Below are 21,126 nucleotides of genomic sequence, written 5' to 3' on the forward strand. Positions count from 1 at the left end.
ATCCCAGCACTTTGGGAGGCCGAGGCGGGCGGATCACAAGGTCAGGAGATCGAGACCACAGTGAAACCCCGTCTCTACTAAAAATACAAAAAATTAGCCGGGCGCGGTGGCGGGCGCCTGTAGTCATAGCTACTCAGGAGGCTGAGGCAGGAGAATGGCGTGAACCCAGGAGGCGGAGCTTGCAGTGAGCCGAGATCGCGCCACTGCACTCCAGCCTGGGCAACAGCGTGAGACTCCGTCTCAAAAAAAAACAGAAATCAGACTAATTTATGCCCCTACCTCAAATTCTTCAATGGCTTCCCATCACAGAACAAACTCCAAACTTCCCATAGTCTACAGAGCTTAAAGTAAGCAGTAGTAAATGCTACCTTGATCCTGACTTGGAGATATACTCACTAATTCATCCAGACATAATGTGAATATTTGGTCTTAGATATATAAAGTCTTTACCAAAAGAGGAATGAGTGTTAAGTTTTGTGTAATGTCTTTTTATCTATTAACACTGTCACTTAATTTTTCCTCCTTTGATTTACTGATAACTTAGACAAATAAATTTCTTAATATTGACCTATGCTTGTATTTCCAGGAAAAAATCCATTGTTTTAATATAATTCTATACTTAATTTGTAAATATTTAGGATTTTTGCATTTATATTCATGAATTAAATTGGCACATGGTTTCCTTTTCTACGCTATCTCATTTTTGGGGCTATGCTAATTCTATAAAACAAACTAGAAGGCAAGGCAGATTTTTTCCTATGTTTTGGGACAACTTAAAGACCACAGAGTGATCTATTTCTTGAAAGTTTCGAAGATTTTTCTCTTAAGAAATCACTGAGCTTGGCACTATAACCGGGGACAGAAAGTGTGGTAGTGCTAATTTTTTATGATTTCAACTTCTCCCAAGGCTATTGGTATACTGCTTCTCTCTCCCTTCTCAAATTTAGATGTTCCTAAAACACCATACATTTCACCAACTTTCATATTAGTATACTGTTACAGTTAGTATTCTATTAAGTTTTTGAAATTAAACCTAAGGAAAATTTCAACCAGATGCAAAAGCAGACAGAATAGTATAGCCTTCATGTGCTCATCACCTAAGTTTAATAATTTTCAACTCATAGCCAATCTTGTTTCATATGCTCACTTCCCCAACTCCTGTAGTTAATTATTTTGAAGCAAATCTCAGACATTATATCATTTAATCTGTAAATATTTGGGTTGTTATGATGTTTTAATCTCCTTCCTATCTGTGCTTATATCCTGTTTTGCTTTCCTAATGTTGTGGATTTGCTTTTGTGTGTTTTCCCTTGTTTTCTAATTCGCTGATTTTTGAAATTATATTTAATTCCTTCCTCTTACTTTTTATAGGTTTACTTTGTAGTTCTTTTTTTCTAGTTTCCTTCACTGAGTCCTTAGTTGTTTTGAGTTCTCTTATTTATTAATAAAGTTTTCTTTCAAGTATAATAACGTTTAAGATACTACTATATTCTAGGCACTGTGCTTTACATGAAATTATCTCAGCTGATGCTCACCAATGAGGTGGGAACTATTATCCACACTGGATGAACAGACTAAGGCTTAAAGAGAAGTTAAATAATCTGCTGCCCAAGTTCTTATAGTTTGGATGTCGAAATGGTCATGATGTTGGTGGAAGCATAACCAGGTAATTTGGTGTGGGGAAGGAGAGTGCACATGAATGGTTGGTGGCTGACTTAGGTTAAAAAACAGGAGGTGCTAAACCTTTTCATCAGACCCTAAAGGAAGAGGGTTGAGTATGGGGACCGTGGCAGAGCTCCTGAAAACTTTTCTACACCATACATAACACCTGTCTGGCAAAACCCCAACCATGATTAAACCCAATTATTAACCATCCTCATGACCCCATGGTGAGTGAACCCTGTTGAAAAAAAAAATTGACCCATATGATAAAAACTTAAAATTAACATGCTCTTAATTGATTCCACTGGATACATTTTTGTGTGTGGATCATTCCTTTTCTCAGACACTAAAAGATTTAATTTATAAGGATTTCCATCTAAGTGTAGGACAGTTAATTTTTTTAAGCACACATCCATCAACAGACAGTGTTATAAAGTGGTAAGAGCTTACGGTTTTAAACCAGAGATGGGAAACAAGTTTCATGAAGATGATCAACTTGAAACAAATGGTAGTGACTTCCTAGAGCACTGAGCAGGATTTCCTAGAGCACTTTCAAAGTCCTGTCTAAATGGAAAGCATGCTATGTTTCACTCACAGAATCTCCTGTGGGCATGAAGAGAGGGTGAGAGGCAGCAGCACCATAGCCCCAGGTCTGAATTTTGCAGTTAAGTCACAAAATGCCCTAGGTGGTATTGCTTCTCTCCCTGTCCACACATTTCTTTTTCTTGCTTAGCCTTAAGTTCTTTTTACTTAGTCATGCTTGTCTAAAATAGTTAAATTAAAATACTCATTTAGGTAAAGGGGTTACAACTTTCCATATGCCAGTATTTCAGGTTGACTCAACCAACCAACCCTTCATACTTGAACATAATTAAGTCACTTTGCTTTCTTACAAAATATGGATGAGATCACTCAAACTGAAGGAATGGGTATTGTGATGAATACACCAGAACAGAAGAGAAGCAATTTTGGGTCAGAGGCATCATACGAGGCAGGCAAGCCATGATAAAAAAGGGAGGGTTTTTTTTTTTTTTTTTTTTTTAAGCTCTTAGGGGTGGAGGAACAGGACACTAGGAAGTGAAAAAATAGCCCTGAAAGAGAGCCAAAAATGTAGCAAAAGGAAACCTTTGCTTGTGCTTGGAAATTTTCCTGGTGTATACACACTCTATTTAATTCCACCATGCAGTGCTAATTATACTGCTATTTATCTCAGAAATATTTTCCTAAGTGGCATATACTTAAATCTACTAGGGTATTTTCCCTCAAGCTCTGAGTGCTCAAATACACTCTCAACCAATGAGAGTTAGAACGGCAGACAATACACAATCAGTCAATAAGTGTTATTAATATACCATGGTACAAATTTTCCCTGCCAATGAGCACTCTATTGTATTTTCCTGTGTTGAGTGAGTAATTCACTGCCTACTGTCTACTCTGCTGGGGCTTCTCTGTGTTTGAACCATGATGACTGTAATAGGTGTGCAATGGTGTGCTGTTAACATGGCTGTTAAGGATCATTTTGGATGCTCAAATGCAAGTTTTAAGGCAGCTTTGTGTGAAGTAAAAGTTTTTACTTCAGTTAAATAAAGACAGGAAAGGGTTGAAACTTCAGAGAGCCAGAAGAAAGGATAACAGCATTAAAATGGCAGAAGATGGAAAAGAAGTAGGGCCAAGTAGAGTGGCTCATGCTTGTAATCCCAGCACTTTGGGAGGCTGAGGCAGGTGGATCACTTGAGGTCAGGAGTTCGAGACCAGCCTGATCAACACAGTAAAACCCCATTCTCTAAAATACAAAAATTAGCTGAGTGTGGTGGCATGTGCCTGTGATCCTAGCTACTTGGGAAGCTGAGGCAGGAGAATTGCTCGAACCTGGGAGGCGGAGGTTGCAGTGAGCCACTGCACTCCAGCCTCAGTGACAGAGTGAGACCCTGTTTCCAAAATAAATAAATAAATAAATAAATACACACACACACATACATACATACATACATAAGAAGTAGATCTAAGATATGGGAGACAGGCAGACAGCAGGACAAAGAACAAAGGGCAAGAGAAGAGATTAAGTGTGTGAAGAACAGAAAAATCCAGCCAGAACAGAATGGCTCTATCACAAATAGAAACCTAGGGGATATGTTCAAGAGACATCACAGGATTAACTCCATACACTAAGAAGGTCTGAGTGACGGTATTTAACGTTCAGGAGAAATCAGGCTGTCCTTTATGACCATCCTTTTAGTCAAACTGATTTAGCTATCTCCAACACATCTCACTTTTCCTCCCTTTGACTTTTGTTTACACCATTTTCCCATAAAAGTGCATTTACCCAAATGTTGACATTTACTTCTCAAAAATCCTGTACCTATTTTTTAAGACTCAGGTTAAATTTCATGCCTTCTGTGAATTTTTGCCTGATCACACCAGTTACAACTACTTTTTAAATTTCACTTAAATTTTTATCAAAGGCTAAAGTGTCAAAAAGTATTTCAAGGCTTGTAATGAGAAAGCAGCAGTATTCTATGCTCTTGGTACCCTTTCAGTTCTTTTCATTGTTCCCTCTGGTATTTGCCTTTATATGATAAATAATAATTTTATAATACTTTCTCTTGATTCATCAATTTCAGATATTACCTTTAGACATCCTATTACAGATGACTCGGCACTCATATCACAGATTTTGGTTAAACCAATATTTAGTCTTTACAATTATTATGACTATGTAAACACTGCTCACTGCCTAGGTAAAGAATATACTTTAGTTACATCTCTTGTGTGCAATTTTTATTTTTCCTTAAGTTTGCAGTTGCTTTGTTTTTAAATTTGCTTTTATTTTCTTTGTACCTATTTCAAATTCTTCCTACTCTGCAACAGCCTCTCAAGTGAATTTTCAATACTCAAGCCTATTTAGATTCATCACTTCTATTCCCCCACCTCTTCCCCCAATCCTATTCCTGGAGGCAGCATTCTTGAAATTATCTGTCTACTTCAATCTGGACTGAGTACTCTCTAAGCTTCCTGCATGAACTAGTCTTCTGAAGCTTCCTTTAATCATCATAATGGGAAAAAACTTTCATCATGCTTGCAGTACTGGATCTTTTGTTTGCCGAATCCCATGTCTCTCTTACTTAGTTAATAACCCCCTAGTGTTGGCAGAGCCCATTTTCCAGCAACTTCCTAAAATAGGTTCATATCTGAAAATATCTTGGCTGAAAACCATTTTCACTAAGCATTTTAAAGGCATTGCTCCTTGTTTTCTAACTTCCAATGCTGAAAAGTCTAATATTCTTCTATCCAATCTTTTATATAGGATTTAAAAAATCTCTAAAAGCTTAGGGTCTTCCCTTTATCCCTAGTGTTTTGATATTTCATAGAGATGACCCTTCTTGAGAGTAGGGCTTTTTAAAATTTCTCTCATTAATAGGCTTTCAGAGGGATGTTGTAATCTGGAGACTCATGGTCCTCATTTTGGAAAACTGTTTTTTTTTTTTTTTTTTTAAATTTGGTATTTTAGTATTCCACTTAATCTAAAAGCATGATTATCACTATACCATTATGAAAGAAAAGATGCTGTCAATTAATATATGTCACACTATGAATTATAACAACCATTCTGATTTCAAAGATATTAAAATGTAAAAAACAAAAAATATGTTTCTTACGGTATTTCTTTCCTGCTTTCTTCCCCTTCATTTCCTCTATTGTCGCTTTCTGGAATTCCTATTAGTTAGATATTAGATTGCTCTTCTTTCTTTTTCTTTCCTACTTTCTACCTCTTATTGTTCTACTTTTTGAGAGTTTTCCTCAATTTTAGCTTGTAAATGTTCTACTAAAATGCAAAACATTCCTATTGTATTTTTAACTTCTAAGAGTTTCTTCTTTTATGATTTCTTTTTTATGGCAATTTACTTTTTCTTAGGGAATCAATTTTGTCTCAACACTCAGAGGACACTAATTAAACTTGCTTTTTCCCTGCATTGTTTGTTCCTCCAAGATCTCATTATTTTATACTGGAAGACTTCCTCACATAACTGGTGATATTTGGCTTTCCATAAATATTTGAGAGTGAGGCACTAAGAAGTGGCCTGGCAGTTATGTGGCTTGTCAACTGGGGAGGCTTTCTTATAGGTTAACTGGCCAACTAGGCAGCCTTTACACTAAAGGTCTCCCAAAGGACAGTATCTTACATTTCTTCAGTCACAACGCCCATCTTCCTTCCGGGAGGATATGGTCCTAGTGGTTGGAACGGGACCAGGTCACCATTCAGTAATAGGTTTTCACTTGACCTCCCTGTTTCCAGCCCAGTGCCTTACCCTACTTCTTCCTGTGTCCAAGGTGCCCAAGTATACAGCTTCTCTGGTTTTCTCTGTGAAATACCTTCTGTCTCCAGAGGAGAGAGGATCTAGAAACTCTTTATATCAATATTCAACCAATCTCTGTTTTCAGCCCCATGCCATACATCCACGTTCCACAGTACCTGGTGACCCCATTTTTGAGCTCTTCTGAGGCTCTGGGGGCCTTGAATAAGACTTGCTCACCATTAGGATATTCCTCTAAAATCACTTACGCTCTATTAATTTCATCTTGTTACCACTCTTCTATCTGCTTTTCATATTTATATCTTGTGGTTGAAGTTACAGTTATCTTCTGATTTCAAAGACCAAAATTCTGATTTCTTATTCTCCTTGTTGTTTTGGTTGGTAATTTCCCAGAGGAGAAGAGGACAAAAACAACTTTATTTTGCCATTTGTAAAGCTGCACGTTTCCCTTATATGCTTCTGTAACACCGAATGTAGCAGAGTACTTGGCACCTAATAGACATTCATGAACTACTTTGTTAATGAATGACTAGATGCAGTTAGAATATGGACTAAGCTACTGTAAGAAAAAGATCCCCAAATGCGACAACTCAAACAAAGTAAGTGCCTTTTTTTTTTTTTTCTCTCACAGAGCAGTCCATAGTTTAAGAGCATACTTTTGGGTGAAGAGGTGTCACTAGATCATTACGTATTAAGGGACCCAGATTTCTTCTCATATTATCCATCTTCTCTACTGTCCTGTCCTAGTCAAAAGTGGCTTATCATTACATTCTGCATTCTAGCCCACGGAAAAGGGGCCAATGAACCTGCAAGAAAGCCTACCAGCTGATGACCTCCATACATACATTTATTATCTCACAGTTTTGGTGGACCAGGAATCTGGGCCAGCAACCATGTGAGCTTAGAAGCAGATCCTTCCGTAGTCAAGTTTCAGATGAAACTCTACCCCTGGTCCACACCTTAATTTCAAGTCTGAGAGAGCCTCTGAACCAAAAGATGTGGCTAAGCTCTGCCCAAATTGCTGGTCCACAGAAACTGGGAGATAATGTGTGTAGTTCTAAGCCACTAAGTTTGGAGTAATTTGTAACACATCAAATAGATAATACAACATCTCAACATTCCCTATGTAAATTATTAGTTGACAAAAGGAAAACTTCTAATTATATATAAAAGGCAAATACAATTTTAAATTATAAGGTTAATAAATATTTTGACAATCTTTTGGATTTAATATCATGTAATAAATATTAAATACCAGGCTTTGATCTGACACCTAAGCCTAATTTGTATAATCTGGAATGATCTGCTCAACAGCCTCATATGCATTGCAGGTAGTATCTTAGTCCTCCATCTTTCTGACATGTCTCTAGAATGCAGGTTCTTGCAGATGTAAATGCGACTAAAGCCATGAGTAGGAGAAAGTACAAACCATATAACATCACAATGGAAAATGCTTTTAGACTACAGAGAATAAAAAAATTTGGAGGTTTTCCTTCTGACTGTTTTTACATTCGCTTACATGTAAATATATATACTATAGATAAATGAAGTAAACTGCCTCAAATGGTTTTGGAGAGGGTAGGAATCTGAAGGTAGCTCTGGGCACTAGGCCCCATGCCTGGGTCCCTACGCTAGCTAAAACTTAATCCATTCATCCCTTTAATCTACAAATACTTACTGAACACCAACTGGGTACTAGGCACAGACATAAAACAAGGAATAAGTCAGACTTGGTCACTGCCTCATTCAACTCACAGTTTAGTAGGGAATACAGACCAAGCAAATAAGCAATGGAATCTGGTATGGTGTTGCCATTTAGGGTATGCATAGGCTCCTGTGGCAGCAAAAAGGAAAAACACTTAACTCAAGGTGAAAGTGGAAGTGGTAGTTGTATTGGGAAGACATCTCAATTGAAATGATATCTAAACAAAGATGACCAGAAATTAAGTAGTGGGGATGGTGGTAAGGGAAAAGAATTCTGAGACAAGGAACATTGCCTTTGAAAGCCCGTAAGCAAAAGAGAAGCTGATACATTTGAGTGACTGGACTTTCAGTAGAGAGTAGACGTGTGCGGCTAGAGAGGATGTGGAGAGAAGTATGCAAAGCCTTATTATGCAGGGCCTGGTAGGTCATGTTATGGAGGTTGGGCTTTTGTTTAAAGGAACCATAAAACTATGGAGGTGTTTTAAGCAGAAGGTTAAACTGATCTTATTCTTCCACAACTGACATAATGTTCATAACAATTTGTTTGATTTCTGAAAAGTTAACACTCCTAAGATGCTAAAAACATACAGAAACACCTAACATTTTAAATATATATATGCAATAACCAGATGGAAAACATACCAGAAAAAAAAATCCCACTTTCTACATAACAAAGACTATAAAACTATAAAATACCCATAACTTACCTTAACAAACTTGTAAAAACAAGTACAAGAACTATATGTAAAAAACTATAACTTTTTTTTTTTCAGACAGGGTCTCACTCTGTTGCCCAGGCTGGAGTGCAGTGGCATGATCATAGCTCACTGCAGCCTTGGCCTTACACTTCTGGGTTCAAATGATTCTCTGCCTCAGCCTCCCAAGTAGCTGGGACCACAGCACATGCCACCATGCTTGGCTTATTTTTTAATTTGTAGTAGAGACAGGGACTTGCTATGCTGCCCAGGGTGGTCTCGAACTCCTGGGTTCAAGCAAACCTCTTGCCTCAGCCTCCTAAAGTGCTGGGATTACAGGCATAAGCCCCCACGCCCAGCGAAGAAACCATAAAATTTTGATAAAGAATGTAAAAGAAAATCAGAAAAAATGAATGTTCCTGAATGTGAAGACTCAATATTGTTAAAGTAATTTTTCATGTTAATCTGTACATGTAAGGCAATTCTCATAAAAATCCCAATAAATTTTTCAGAAGTACTTGATGAACTGATTGTAAAGTTTATCTGGAAGATTAAATGTAGGACTATATTTATAAGACTACATATAAGACTTTTTACAAAAGTAAAAAGGTGGGAAGCTTTGCTTTACCACATTAACAAAAACATATAATAAAATGACAGTAATTGAGAAAGTATGTAAAGTCAAAATATTCAGGGGGGTTGTGGGTTGAATTGTGCCCTCCAAATAGGTATGTTCAAGTAATCCCCAGTAACGGTGAATGTGACCTTATTTGAAACCAGCGTCTTTGCAGATGTAATTAAGATGAAGTCATATTGGAGTGGGATGGTCCCAATCCAATGACTAGTGCTCTTAGGAGAAGAGGGAAATTTGGACACAGACACGAACAGGGAGATCATCTGATGCCCAAGGCAGAAAGTGGAATGATGTATCTACAAGCCATGGAATGCCAAGGACTGCTGGCAAACACCAGAAGCTGGAATAGGCAAGGAAGGAACCTCCCCGAGAGCCATCTGTTGTTTTAAACCACCCAGTTTGTGGTAATTTGTTATGGCAAAGCAGGAAACTGATACAAGGAGTATAAGGCAATTTTATACATGATAAAAGAGGTATCTCAAATGAGTAGGAAAGAATAGATTTTATTTATTCAATAAATAGAGGTTAGGACAAAAGGCTATTTATCTGGAAAGAAAAGTTAGATTTCTACTTCATACCAGGTACTAAATTCCAAGTGGATCACAGATCTAAATGTAAAACAAAACAAAAAACACCAAAAAACTATAAAAGATCAAAATGTAAAAGGATTATTTTTATAACCTTAGTGGAGGGAAGGATTTTCTAACCAAAGCATGAAACCCAGAAGCCAGATGTGACCATTTAAAAATGAAAACTTCTGGCTGGGTGCAGTGGCTCACACCTGTAATCCCAGCACTTTGGGAGGCTGAGGCAAGCGGATCACAAGGTCAGGAGTTTGAGATCAGCCTGACCAATGTGGTGAAGCCCTGTCTCTACCACAAATACAAAAATTAGCCAGGTGTGGTGGCGCGTGCCTGTAATCCCAGCTACTCAGGAGGCTGAGGCAGGAGAATTGCTTGAACCCGGGAGGCAGAGGTTGCAGTGAGCTGAGGTAATGCCACTGCACTCCAGCCTGGACAACAGAGCAAGACTCCTTCTCAAAAAAACAAAATAAAACAAAACAAAAAACAAAACAAAACAAAAAAAACTTCGTACATACTACAATGAAAGACACATAATCAATGTTTAAAAAAACATATTACAAGATATATAATAGACATGGAGTTAATATCCAGAATATATACAGAGATTGTACAGACCAATAAGGAGACAACAAGTAACTCCAAATAAAACTGAGCAAAACATAAAATAACAAAGGCCAATAATGTATGGATACTCAATCTCACTAGTAATCAAATGAGATGCAAATTAAAATGGGAAAGTCAGCCAAGCATGGTGGCTCACGCCTGTAATCCCAGCACTTTGGGAGGCTAAGATGGGTGGATCACTTGAGGTCAGGAGTTCGAGGCCAGCTTGGCCAACATTGTGCAACCCATCTCTACTAAAATTGCAAAAATTAGTCAGGCGTGGTGGCGGTTGCCTGTAATCCCAGCTACTCGGGAGGCTGAGGCAGGAGAATGGCTTGAACCTGGGAGTCGGAAGTTGCAGTGAGCTGAGATCATACCACTGCACTCCAGCCTGAGCAGCAGAGCGAGACTCTGTCTCAAAAAAAGAAAAAGAAAAAAAAGGGAAAGTATTATTTTTCTAGAGTCACTCAAATTAAAAATATTTTCTGATAATACCTAGTGTTGAGTAGGCAATACTCAAACAGGTATTCTCATATACTGAAATTCTGAAGGAAAATTTGATAAATGTCTACTGAGATTTAAATGTTTATACCCTTGGTTTAAGAACATCCTTTTCTAAGACTATATCCTACTGAAACACAAATTCACAAAAATAAATAGGGGAATATTACATTAAATATAGGATATTCATAAAATAGAATACTGTAACTGTGTAACCACTTTAAAAAGAGGTAGATCTGGCTGGGCATGGCGGCTAACACCTGTAATCCCAATGCTTTGGGAGGCTGAGGCGGGAGGATTGCCTGAGGCCAGGAGTTCAAGACCAGCCTGGGCAATATAGCAAGACCCCATCTGTAAAAAAAAAAAAAAAACAAACACAAACATTAAAAAAAAAAAATTAGCTGGGCGTGGTGGCATGTGCCTCTAGTCCTAGCTACTAAGAAGGCTGAGGTGGGAGGGTTGCTTGAGCCCAGGAGTTTGAGGTTACAGTGAGTCATGACTCTACCACTGCACTCAAGCCTGGGTGACAGGGAGAGAGACCTTGTCTCAAAACCCCCCCCAAAACAAAAAAACAAAGAAGAGGTAGTTCTATATGTATTGTCATACAAAGATGTTCAAGACATGTTAAGTAAAAAGAACAAGTTGCAGAATATGTATTTTGTAAACATAAATAATAATTACCTTATGTACAAAATATCAAGACTATAACTTAGCTGTTGACAATGGTTATTCTGTGTGTGGTAGTAGGGAACAATTTATTAATTCATTTATGTAACATTTAATGAGTGTCCATTATGTGCCAGGCACATTGGTTTAGTTACTGGGGATTCAGGAGTGAACAACAACAAAAAAACAGATGAGGAAATGGTGAATGTCCACTTTCTATGTTAAACATATCTGTGAAGTATGACCTTTATATTTTTGTCTTTAACAAATTTACAGTCAATTTGGTTATTTAAAAACATAAGCTTTAGGCCAGGTGCAGTGGCTCACACCTGTAATCACAGCACTTTGGGAGGATTGAGGTGGGCAGATCATCTGAGGTCAGGAGTTCGAGACCAGCCTGGCCAACTTGGTGAAACCCCATCTCTACTAAAATTATAAAAATTCAAAAATTAGCCAGGTGTGGTGGTGAGTGCCTGTAATTCCAGCTACTCAGGAGGCTGAGACAGAAGAATCCCGTGAGCCCGGAAGGCTGAGGTTGCAGTGAGCTGAGATAGCACCACTGCACTCCAGCCTAGGTGACAAGAGCAAAACTCCATCTCAAAAAATCCCCAAGAAACAAAAAAACATAAGCTTTAGGCACTAATGAAAAACTTTCAACAATATAAAGCAATCTGTTTTATCATTCTCTTAAAATCACTCTTATTGTACAGTTTTTAGAAAGGTCTCTGGCATACTCAATAATGTAGTCTGGTAAAGTTAATGTGAAAGGATCGACAAGTTTCTTATACTGTAAAATGATTACTCTGTTCAGTTGAAAAATAAGAATAATTTTACAGTATTTCATTTATCTATACCCTTTGGGACAGAATATTTTACTTACAGTTTGTGGGTTAATCTCCTCCTCTCCCATAGGTTCATCCATAATTTGTTGTCCATTCTGTGAAAAGCACAGCAAGCAGAAAGTTACCAAAACAGACCTCAGATCAGTTAAAGTTAAATGAAGGCAGACAACAACAAAAACTGAGGAAGATTTTCACCCCTAAAGGGCTCTAATGAAGTAGAACCACCATATGAGTATGCAGTTGCTAAATTTGCAACAGGATGTGCTTCAAAAGTTAATTATTTGAAACTATAAAAACATTTTTTCATGGAAAAATATAATAAATGATTATTACCTTTCCACGTGAGCCCTTGAGTTTAATAGTTAAATGCATTACAAATGGTCTCATTTAAGCCTCACCAAACATTATTTACAACAGTGTATAGCAAAACACATTCTAAATTCCAACTCCATTCATAATTAATCAAGGGAACTGATTAATTACTTCAGAGAAAATTAAGCCCAATCTCTACATCAAAATAAATTCCAGATGGATTAAACATTTAGATGTGAAAAAATAAAATTATACAACTATTAGAATATAGGTGAACAATACTCATGGGGTAAGGAGGGTTGAAATCATAAAGAAAAAAGTGACATTTGAATCTATAAAAGTTTAAAACTTCTGCCAGACACAAAAAAAGATAAAAGACAAACTGATTACAAAAAAAAGGCAACATATAACAAAGGGATGGTATCCTCAATACATAAAGAGCTTTGTTTTACAAACCTGTAAGAAAAAACGATGAACCTCAACAGAAATGAGCAATAAGGGAAAAAAGAGTTCAGCCTTAGTACTCATCAAAGAAATGCATTTAACCCAAAGACACCTTTTGCCTTTCAAATTGGTAATGATTTACAAAACAAAAACAAAAACAAAAAACCACTCAGTGTTAACGAGGGTATGGGGGAGAGAGCACTCTGGACATACTGCTGGAGAAAGTGTGAATCAGCACAACCTTTCAGGAAGGCAATCTGAGTCTGTATTTTAAAAAAACCAAAATACCACACATAAAATTTTGAAATGTCTCATCGATTCTACTTTTTTTTAAAAAAGTAGACAAGTGTACAAAGATGTACATACAAGAATGCTCACCATAACTTTTATTCCAAAAAGAACTTCAAATTGAAAACCTAAATTCCTAACAATAGAGAACTAGTTAAATATATTACGGTACACCCTTATAATGGAATACTATGCAGTCATTAAAATGATGATAAAGATGTAAATTCATTGACATAGAAAGACAGTCACATGTAATAAGTGAAAAAGCAGTTTACAAAACGATATGGATTGTAATGATCCCATTTTAAATAAATATATACATATTTCAATGTATATATTTTTATGGGGAAAAACTCTGGAAGGATATACACCAAAATGTTAACAGTGGTTATCTCTGGGTGGTAGAATTTTAGACAATTTAAATTGTTTATTTTTGCTTATTTGAATATTCTAATGTGTCTACAATGAATATGTATTATTTGTGTAATTTTTAAAAACCACAAAAACAGAAGTCAGGAACACATAGTTTCTTCTCTCATTCCCTCACTGGAAAAAGGAGTAGCCATGACTATTAATTCAACAAGTATACAAGGATCTAAGCTAACCACCTTTGGAGCATTATCACCTGGGAAATAAAAGGCAGCCCACCTATCACCTCATACTTCACATGAGGCAGCTGCTCTAAATATGAACTCCCCTCTTTGTTCTTCTCATCCCTATTACCATCCATCCATTCATTCATCTCATTTCATTCAAGCTATGTTCTAGGCACTGAGCTGAAGATAAAAGTTAATAAAACATAGCCCCTATCCTAGAAGGTCTGTTGACCTTATACAAAGGGCACCTTTCATTTTCACCACTCATAGAAGATGTTCCTAGATTAGGGAATGCCTATGTAATACTATGAAGCACAGAAACAGTGCCAAAATTCAGGAAAAGATAGGGAGGCAAGTATAAAATCTTTATTTTCCTAAGGAATGTTCAAAGACTATAACACTGCCCATTTCTTTGGTATAAAGACACTCGTGTATCTCTACAGTATTTATTTTTCCTCAAAGTGACAACCATTTATTCAACTGACTACTGGTTGTTCTTATCCAAATGTACCAAAGAACTAGCTCCTAACAACTGTGGCTCTGTTGTCAGACACAGAGATTCAAATTCATATTCTTACCCTATTAATTATGAAGCCTTGGACAGGTTCTTTAAACAATCTAAGCTTTTCAGTTTCTTCATATGGAAAATGAAGATTGAAAAGTCTTATCTTCAGAGGGTTGTAGTAAAGACTAAATTAGTTAAATGATATAAAACTCTAACCACAGTGTCTGGCACTTAGTAAACAATCACTGTCAGCTAGTTTTCTTACGTCCAAAATTCAATTACCTCACCTCTGGCCCACCAGTCTGTTCCCTCTCCTATATTTGCCATATTAATGAATGGCACCATCATTCATCTAGCAGCCCAAACCAGTTTTTCATTAATTGTAAACAGTTATCTTTCTGTAACACAGACTTGCCCCCATGACTCCCCATTGTGTGGCGTTTAGAACCCTCAGTCTAACTTGAGCTACACGTATGTTTTTCATAGGAATAAAATTTAAGAACCATCTGTTCCTTGCAATTTTTAATGTATGCAAAGCAAGTATCACAACTTATAACTTACTTTTAAAGAAAACTGGTACAGGAGAAACAGCACTAAACTTGGAATTTGCAGACCAAGGATAGAGCCCTAGGCTGCTGCTTATAAGCTTTATGATTTGAGGCAATTCAGACTTTCTCTTAGCCTATTACTTTACCTGTTCAAAATGAGGATACTTGTCCTGTCTACCCAAAGGATTATTACCAGGCTCAAAAACGAGATAATTCAGAAGAAAGAACTTTACAAATGTTAAAGAGCTGTACCAATGCACATCATTACTAAGGTGAGGTAGCCTCATGAGGATAACATACTCTGTAAAGTCCTTCTGATCTTGGAATTTAAAAAATCTTTGAATTGGTAAGGCATCTCAAAAGTCTTCTGTTCCTACTACACATAGTATGTTTCAATTCTTTCTACTCCGTTCTTACTTACGCTTAAATACTACCAGGACGAGAATGTACTACCTCACTAGGCACTATAATATCTCTGAAAAAGTACTGCCTGCTACATGAAAGTTTTCATTATATAGCAACTTTCCTCAGCTGTAAATTCTCTTTAAGAGGATTACTAATAAATGATGACTAACTTGCCCATACTCTATCTGCAAAGTCACAGGAAGTAAATCTATAGCTATGACTCTAATCCACCCTGACTCTTGTCTTTTCCAGATAAGTTCCTTCAAACATTTCTTTAAGACAGATAAGACTCATCACTATCTTCTTCTCTGAGCACACTCCAATTCATCTTAAAGGGTGGTGTATGGAATTGTATGTAATTAACATTTCAACCCTCAAACGACCAATGCAGAGTAAAGGTCATATTACCTCCCTTGTCCTAGAAAATAAACTTATGTTAATGCAATTCACAAATGCATTATTTTTGGAATGCCCTCAACACAATGCTGACATATCAAGTTTTCTGATTAAATCCTTATCTTCTTGCACTGCAACCACACCCTGCATCCTCTATTCATACCTGTTGTTACTCTTAGTTCCATGAATAAAACTTTATTTAAAATTTTTGATTCACCTTTTTCCAGCTCCCATCCATTGCCACAGTCTCTATACATTAGATTCCAAATCTGTCGATCAGCCTGTTCACTATTTTCAGCTTCACGTCATCTCAAATTTTACAATAAACTTTCTTTTCTCAACTACTCACCCAGTTAATAGTATAGTATATACTAACAAAGCAACTTAAGAAAAAAATTGAGTGAAACATAATCTGAAGGGTATTTTATGCTCTACATTTTGTAAAAATATCTACCTCCTGAGTTTAGCAAAAATTTAAAATGTTGAACAACTTAATTTTTAAAGCAGCGAGCCCATGTTATCCTACATACCAGTGAAGCTTTACAAAGCTTTTTCTACCAAAAAAAGCACCTTTATTCAAATGAAACTTTTCTATCACTTCATCAAAACAAGGATTCAAATGTTATCTATCAGAAATGAGCAAAGAGTTACTTCTGCAGTTAAGTTTCCCATTTGGAAAATGACCCTTGGTTTTATTAGAGATTAGGTTACATGGATTATCAGTCTTACGCAGTATTTTACTTTCTACTGTTTCCTAAGTTTAAGGAATAGTACTTGTTAAACAAGAAAATATATTTCTCTAATTTTAAAAAACAAGTGGGAAAAAATGTGTTCTAAAGCTGGCCAGTACCACGTTTAAACCCCAACTCTGTCAGTTACTGGTGTAGTTACCTGAACTTGGGTAAGTTATTTAACATTTTGAGCCTCAGTTTCTTCACTCACAAGATGCACATAATATCTACCTCACAGGGATGTTGTAATTAAAAAGATCCACCAAGAGACAGTGTATGCTCAGTAAATGTTATTTCTTTTCCTCTCTTTTGCCTCAATTGACAGTGTAACATTACATTTCTACATATAACTTCTAAAGATGTAATGCAATGAAGAAGTATAGGAGAGTGTTGAAACACCTGTTCCATAATTCAATACAGTCAATTTTCCACTAAGCAGGGTGGAAGAGATCATTTTGTATGTGCTATATTTTTATACAATGTAGCTAGAGAATGAGTATGGACAAAAAATAGTTTAAAAGTGAGGCAAATGTATTTATCCTCTCTCATCCCACCATAATGCCTTCCAGCCAAAAAATTTCAGAGCCTGGCAGATTGTATATATGCAAATGTGATGTGAAATACTGGAAAAGGTTAGGAAATGCTAATCATGCTTTACTTTGTTAGCCTGAAATGTGTATAAAGTCACACATTAGAATAACCTACAATATGGGTCTCATCAGAACAAATCAGATAAAGGAGACTGTTCCCTTGACTTTCAGCAGGAATTGTTTTCAATGTTGTAAAAAATTATCACCTAAGATCATCTTCCAGGCTTAAAGAGGAAGAACAATTCAAATCAGTATTTCTGAATCAAGGTTTCAGGAACTCTAGAGTATTCCTAAATATTTTAAGGAAAATTCTGATGTTAAAAATATTTTATTAATTTAAAAACTTTCATTTTAAGCAACTTTATTAAGCAGACTGCTTTGTTGTAATGGCATGATACAACAATGTACTTTTCCAGGCTGCTGTCTGATACCTCTGAAAATATATCATTAGTTAAAAAAAAATACTTCCATTTCAGCAGGAGATCATCATGTATAAGTATGCTAGGACCAAAAGATGATCTGTGACTGATAACATGCTACCTTGAACTCAGCAGGGTATACCATCTACTGACATTCTCCTATCTAGAAATGAAATGGACATACGGACATTAAGAGAAGAATCTTCAAAGAGAGTAACAGTCTGAAATAACAGGAAGGGAAGAGGAAAAGAAAAGATCCAGAGTCCTAGTATATTAATATGGAGACCCAGGTTGTAGGAATGAGCAAGGAGCATACTTTTTTTTTTTTTTTTTTCACCACCCTCAGGTTTCCACAAGTATATCTACCTTCCAAACTCCCTGATATCAGCAGTGGTTTTCCTGTCCAAAAGCTTATGCAATAGGAATTCCATCATGAAGGTGCTGAGCATGAGGCAATAGGCACCTCTCTCAAAATATGGTTAAGATACCATCAAATTGTTCAGAATCCAAAGAATCTTCTATGCAATCACATTGAAACAATAAGAAACAAGCACTTTATATTCTTAATAAGGAATGTATATAATCCTTACCAATGTGACAGGATTAAGAATCAGCTCCTCATTTATCCTAAGGAAATATCAGAGATGTGCATAAAGACTTATGTACAGTGATATTCATCATACTCATTATACTGAAAAATAGAAAACAATCTAAATGACCAACAAGGGACTGGTTAAATAAATCATAATACATCTATTCATATGTAGGAATACTATGCAATGGTTAAAATCAGGGCCTCAAAGAAAATTTAATGATGCAAAAAATATGCTTGCAATATATTAAATGAAAAAGGATACAAAACTATATAGTATGACCCAATTTTGCATCCATTCCTCCCAACATGTGTGCAGGTAACTGGCAAAACATATAAAATCTCATCAGTCGTTACCTGGGTCATAGGATTTTCTTCTTTGTACTGTATTTTCAAAGTTACATGCACTTATTATGTATTAATTTTTTTTTTTTTTTTTTGAGGCGGAGTCTCGCTCTGTCGCCCAGGCTGGAGTGCAGTGGCGCGATCTCGGCTCACTGCAAGCTCCGCCTCCCGGGTTCACGCCATTCTCCTGCCTCAGCCTCCCGAGTAGCTGGGACTACAGGCGCCGCCACCACGCCCGGCTAATTTTTTTGTATTTTTAGTGGAGACGGGGTTTCATTGTGTTAGCCAGGATGGTCTCGATCTCCTGACCTCGTGATCCGCCCGTCTCGGCCTCCCAAAGTGCTGGGATTACAGGCTTGAGCCACCACGCCCGGCCTATGTATTAATTTTATAAAGAGAAAACCAATACATGTAATTAGAAAAATCAGTTTATTTCTAGTTAAGGTGCCCTTATGCCTGCTTTACTATTCCTCTAGCTACTTAAGGTCTGTTAGCACCCAACACTGTTCTATTTTCTAGATGAGGGTAAGAATGACCTCTGGTTATATTTACATTTTTATGTTTAAGAGGACCCTTTCAGAAACTTTTTTTTTCCTGGTCCTGTGGTTGTGGCCAAGTTTCAGGCCAGGATCCACCTCATGTTTTTTGAAGTGTTACCGTCTAAGGGGGATTCTGCTTATGAAACAAGAGTATGTTGAGATAAGAATAAAGAAATGAAAACATAGTAGCCAAAATTAAATCTGCATTGTGAATAGCAAGTATTAAAATTGACACTGCAGAAAACGGAATCCATGCCACAGAGGACAAACTTGAGTAAACGAAAAAAAAAAAAAAAAAGAAAGAAAAGATTTAAAAAAACTATGGAAGACAGACACAGAAATAATCTATGAATAACAGATGTTCCTAAAGAAAAAAGAAAAAAAACAGGCAGTTTAATCAATCAAAAGTATAAGGAAACTTTCCAGTTCTGAAAAAAAAAAAAATACCTGAGACTGGAGACTGAGAAGGTTCAACAGAGATCATCAACACCAAGACATGTCCTGGCAAATGTTTTTAAATTTCAAGGATAAAGATATAATCCTACAAGCATACAAGCAGAAAAAAATAGGTTATTTCAAGGGAACTGAAATCAGACTGACCTCAGATTTCTCCTCTGCAACAATAAAATGCCAGAAGACAATGAAGTAATCACTTACAGAGAATTGAAAAGGAAAAGTTATGATCTAAGAATTTTATACCTCATCCTAGTTTTTCGTGTTCAAAGGTCACAGGAAATTATTCTTAGATCTGCAAAGTCAAATTTTCACCATCCTGGTAGTTTTTTAAAAAATAAATTGTTCAAAGGTACATCCTAGACCATCAAAAGAGAATAAGAGATAAAGAATATTGAGGTAGGAAAGAACTGATGAAGTATACTGACACCAACCTAACATTTAGAAATAACTGAGTAAAACAGTTAATTCCACTAAAAGAAAAGGGTTCAATAATGAAGAATAATCGACATAAACAATATAAAAGAAAAAACACTTCAGAAAGTTAAAAGTAGGATTTGTAACCTCAGGCTAAATTAATGTGAACTCAAAATAAAAAAGGTAGTGGGAGAAGCCAAGATTCTAAATTCTCTTTCCTAGAAGGATATTTTAAAACCATTATTTTTAGTAATTATCCAGTAAATATAAATTTTGGAATGTTTTGAAAAACCATATAGTAACCAAGAATAGGTATTACAGTTCAAATCACTAAAGATAATAATTGGCAGAGACTATTAATAGTACTTTATGCAGGCATCACATTCAATCCTAACAACATGAGTCAGGTATAATTATTCCTATTTTATAGTCAAGGAAACTAAGGCTCAGCAAAGTTAATTACTGAATGGCAGAAGTAGGATTCAAACCCAGATCTTTTTAGCTCCGTAATTCTTTCTTCTATATTTCATAAGCTCCTCAAACAAAACAATTTATATGGAAGAAGAAAACAACGTCACAAGAATAAAAAATGTAAAATAATATGACAGAAACCATTCCAAAAGTAATAATGTAAGAAATGTAAAGTGTAAAGTATCTAATTATACAAGGAAGTGGCTTGCTGGATATTAGATATTATTAAAGAATTACTGATGTTTTATGAGTGATGATAGTAAGGTGCTTATGAATTTTAAAAGTCTATCTTTTAAGAAGTATAAATGCAAATGTTTATCGGGGGGTGGCTGGGGGAATGAGAAGAGGAAGCAGAAATGGAACAAGATTGGCCATGAGTTTGATAATCCTTGAGGCTGGGTTATGGGAATATGTTGGTTCATTACACTACTCTCTCCAATCGGGTATGTGTTTGAAATGTTTGATAATCATAACTTTAATAATCACGTTATATTGTTTAAAAAGTAAACCAACAACTATTTACTACTTTAAAGAGAAACCCAAACCAAACAGATAAGTATAAAGAAAAATAAAACAAGTGTTTCAACATTAATACCAAAAATAAAATGTAAGGCAAAAACCTTAAGCTGAGTAAAAAAGTCATTTGGATTAAAGATATAATCAAGATTGAATACACACAGTAATAATGATTGCTATCATTTACTGAGCTCTTACCACATACTAGGCAAATGCTAAGGACTATTATCTTTGATGCTTCTTAACAACTTTGTGAGGTATTATCACCAGTTTACAAATGAGGAAATTAAGCCAAGATAGGTATGTCAATCTTTCTAAGCACTGGATCCCCAGTCCCCTAGCAAAATGCCTGGCA

At 36.2% G+C, this 21,126-nt stretch overlaps 1 protein-coding gene across 16 annotated transcripts in view; it reads right to left on the bottom strand.

Annotated features, from left to right (window-relative positions):
* RPS6KA3 (ribosomal protein S6 kinase A3) overlaps positions 1-21,126 on the bottom strand; it is a 116,651-nt gene that overhangs the window by 71,344 nt on the left and 24,181 nt on the right. For 6 of the 16 annotated variants that reach the window (XM_005593147.3, XM_074029036.1, XM_045383535.3 and 3 more), the window contains exon 2: positions 12,243-12,299. In XM_005593147.3, coding sequence (XP_005593204.1) covers positions 12,243-12,299 — 57 coding nt within the window. Of the gene's footprint in view, positions 1-12,242; positions 12,300-12,972; positions 12,994-18,028; positions 18,130-19,361; positions 19,456-21,126 lie in introns of those variants that run through there. The other 10 variants (XM_074029039.1, XM_015443447.4, XM_074029038.1 and 7 more) reach the window with 5 other exon arrangements.

This window comes from Macaca fascicularis, chromosome X, assembly GCF_037993035.2.
Source record: "Macaca fascicularis isolate 582-1 chromosome X, T2T-MFA8v1.1".
In the NCBI taxonomy this organism is placed as follows: domain Eukaryota; kingdom Metazoa; phylum Chordata; class Mammalia; order Primates; family Cercopithecidae; genus Macaca; species Macaca fascicularis.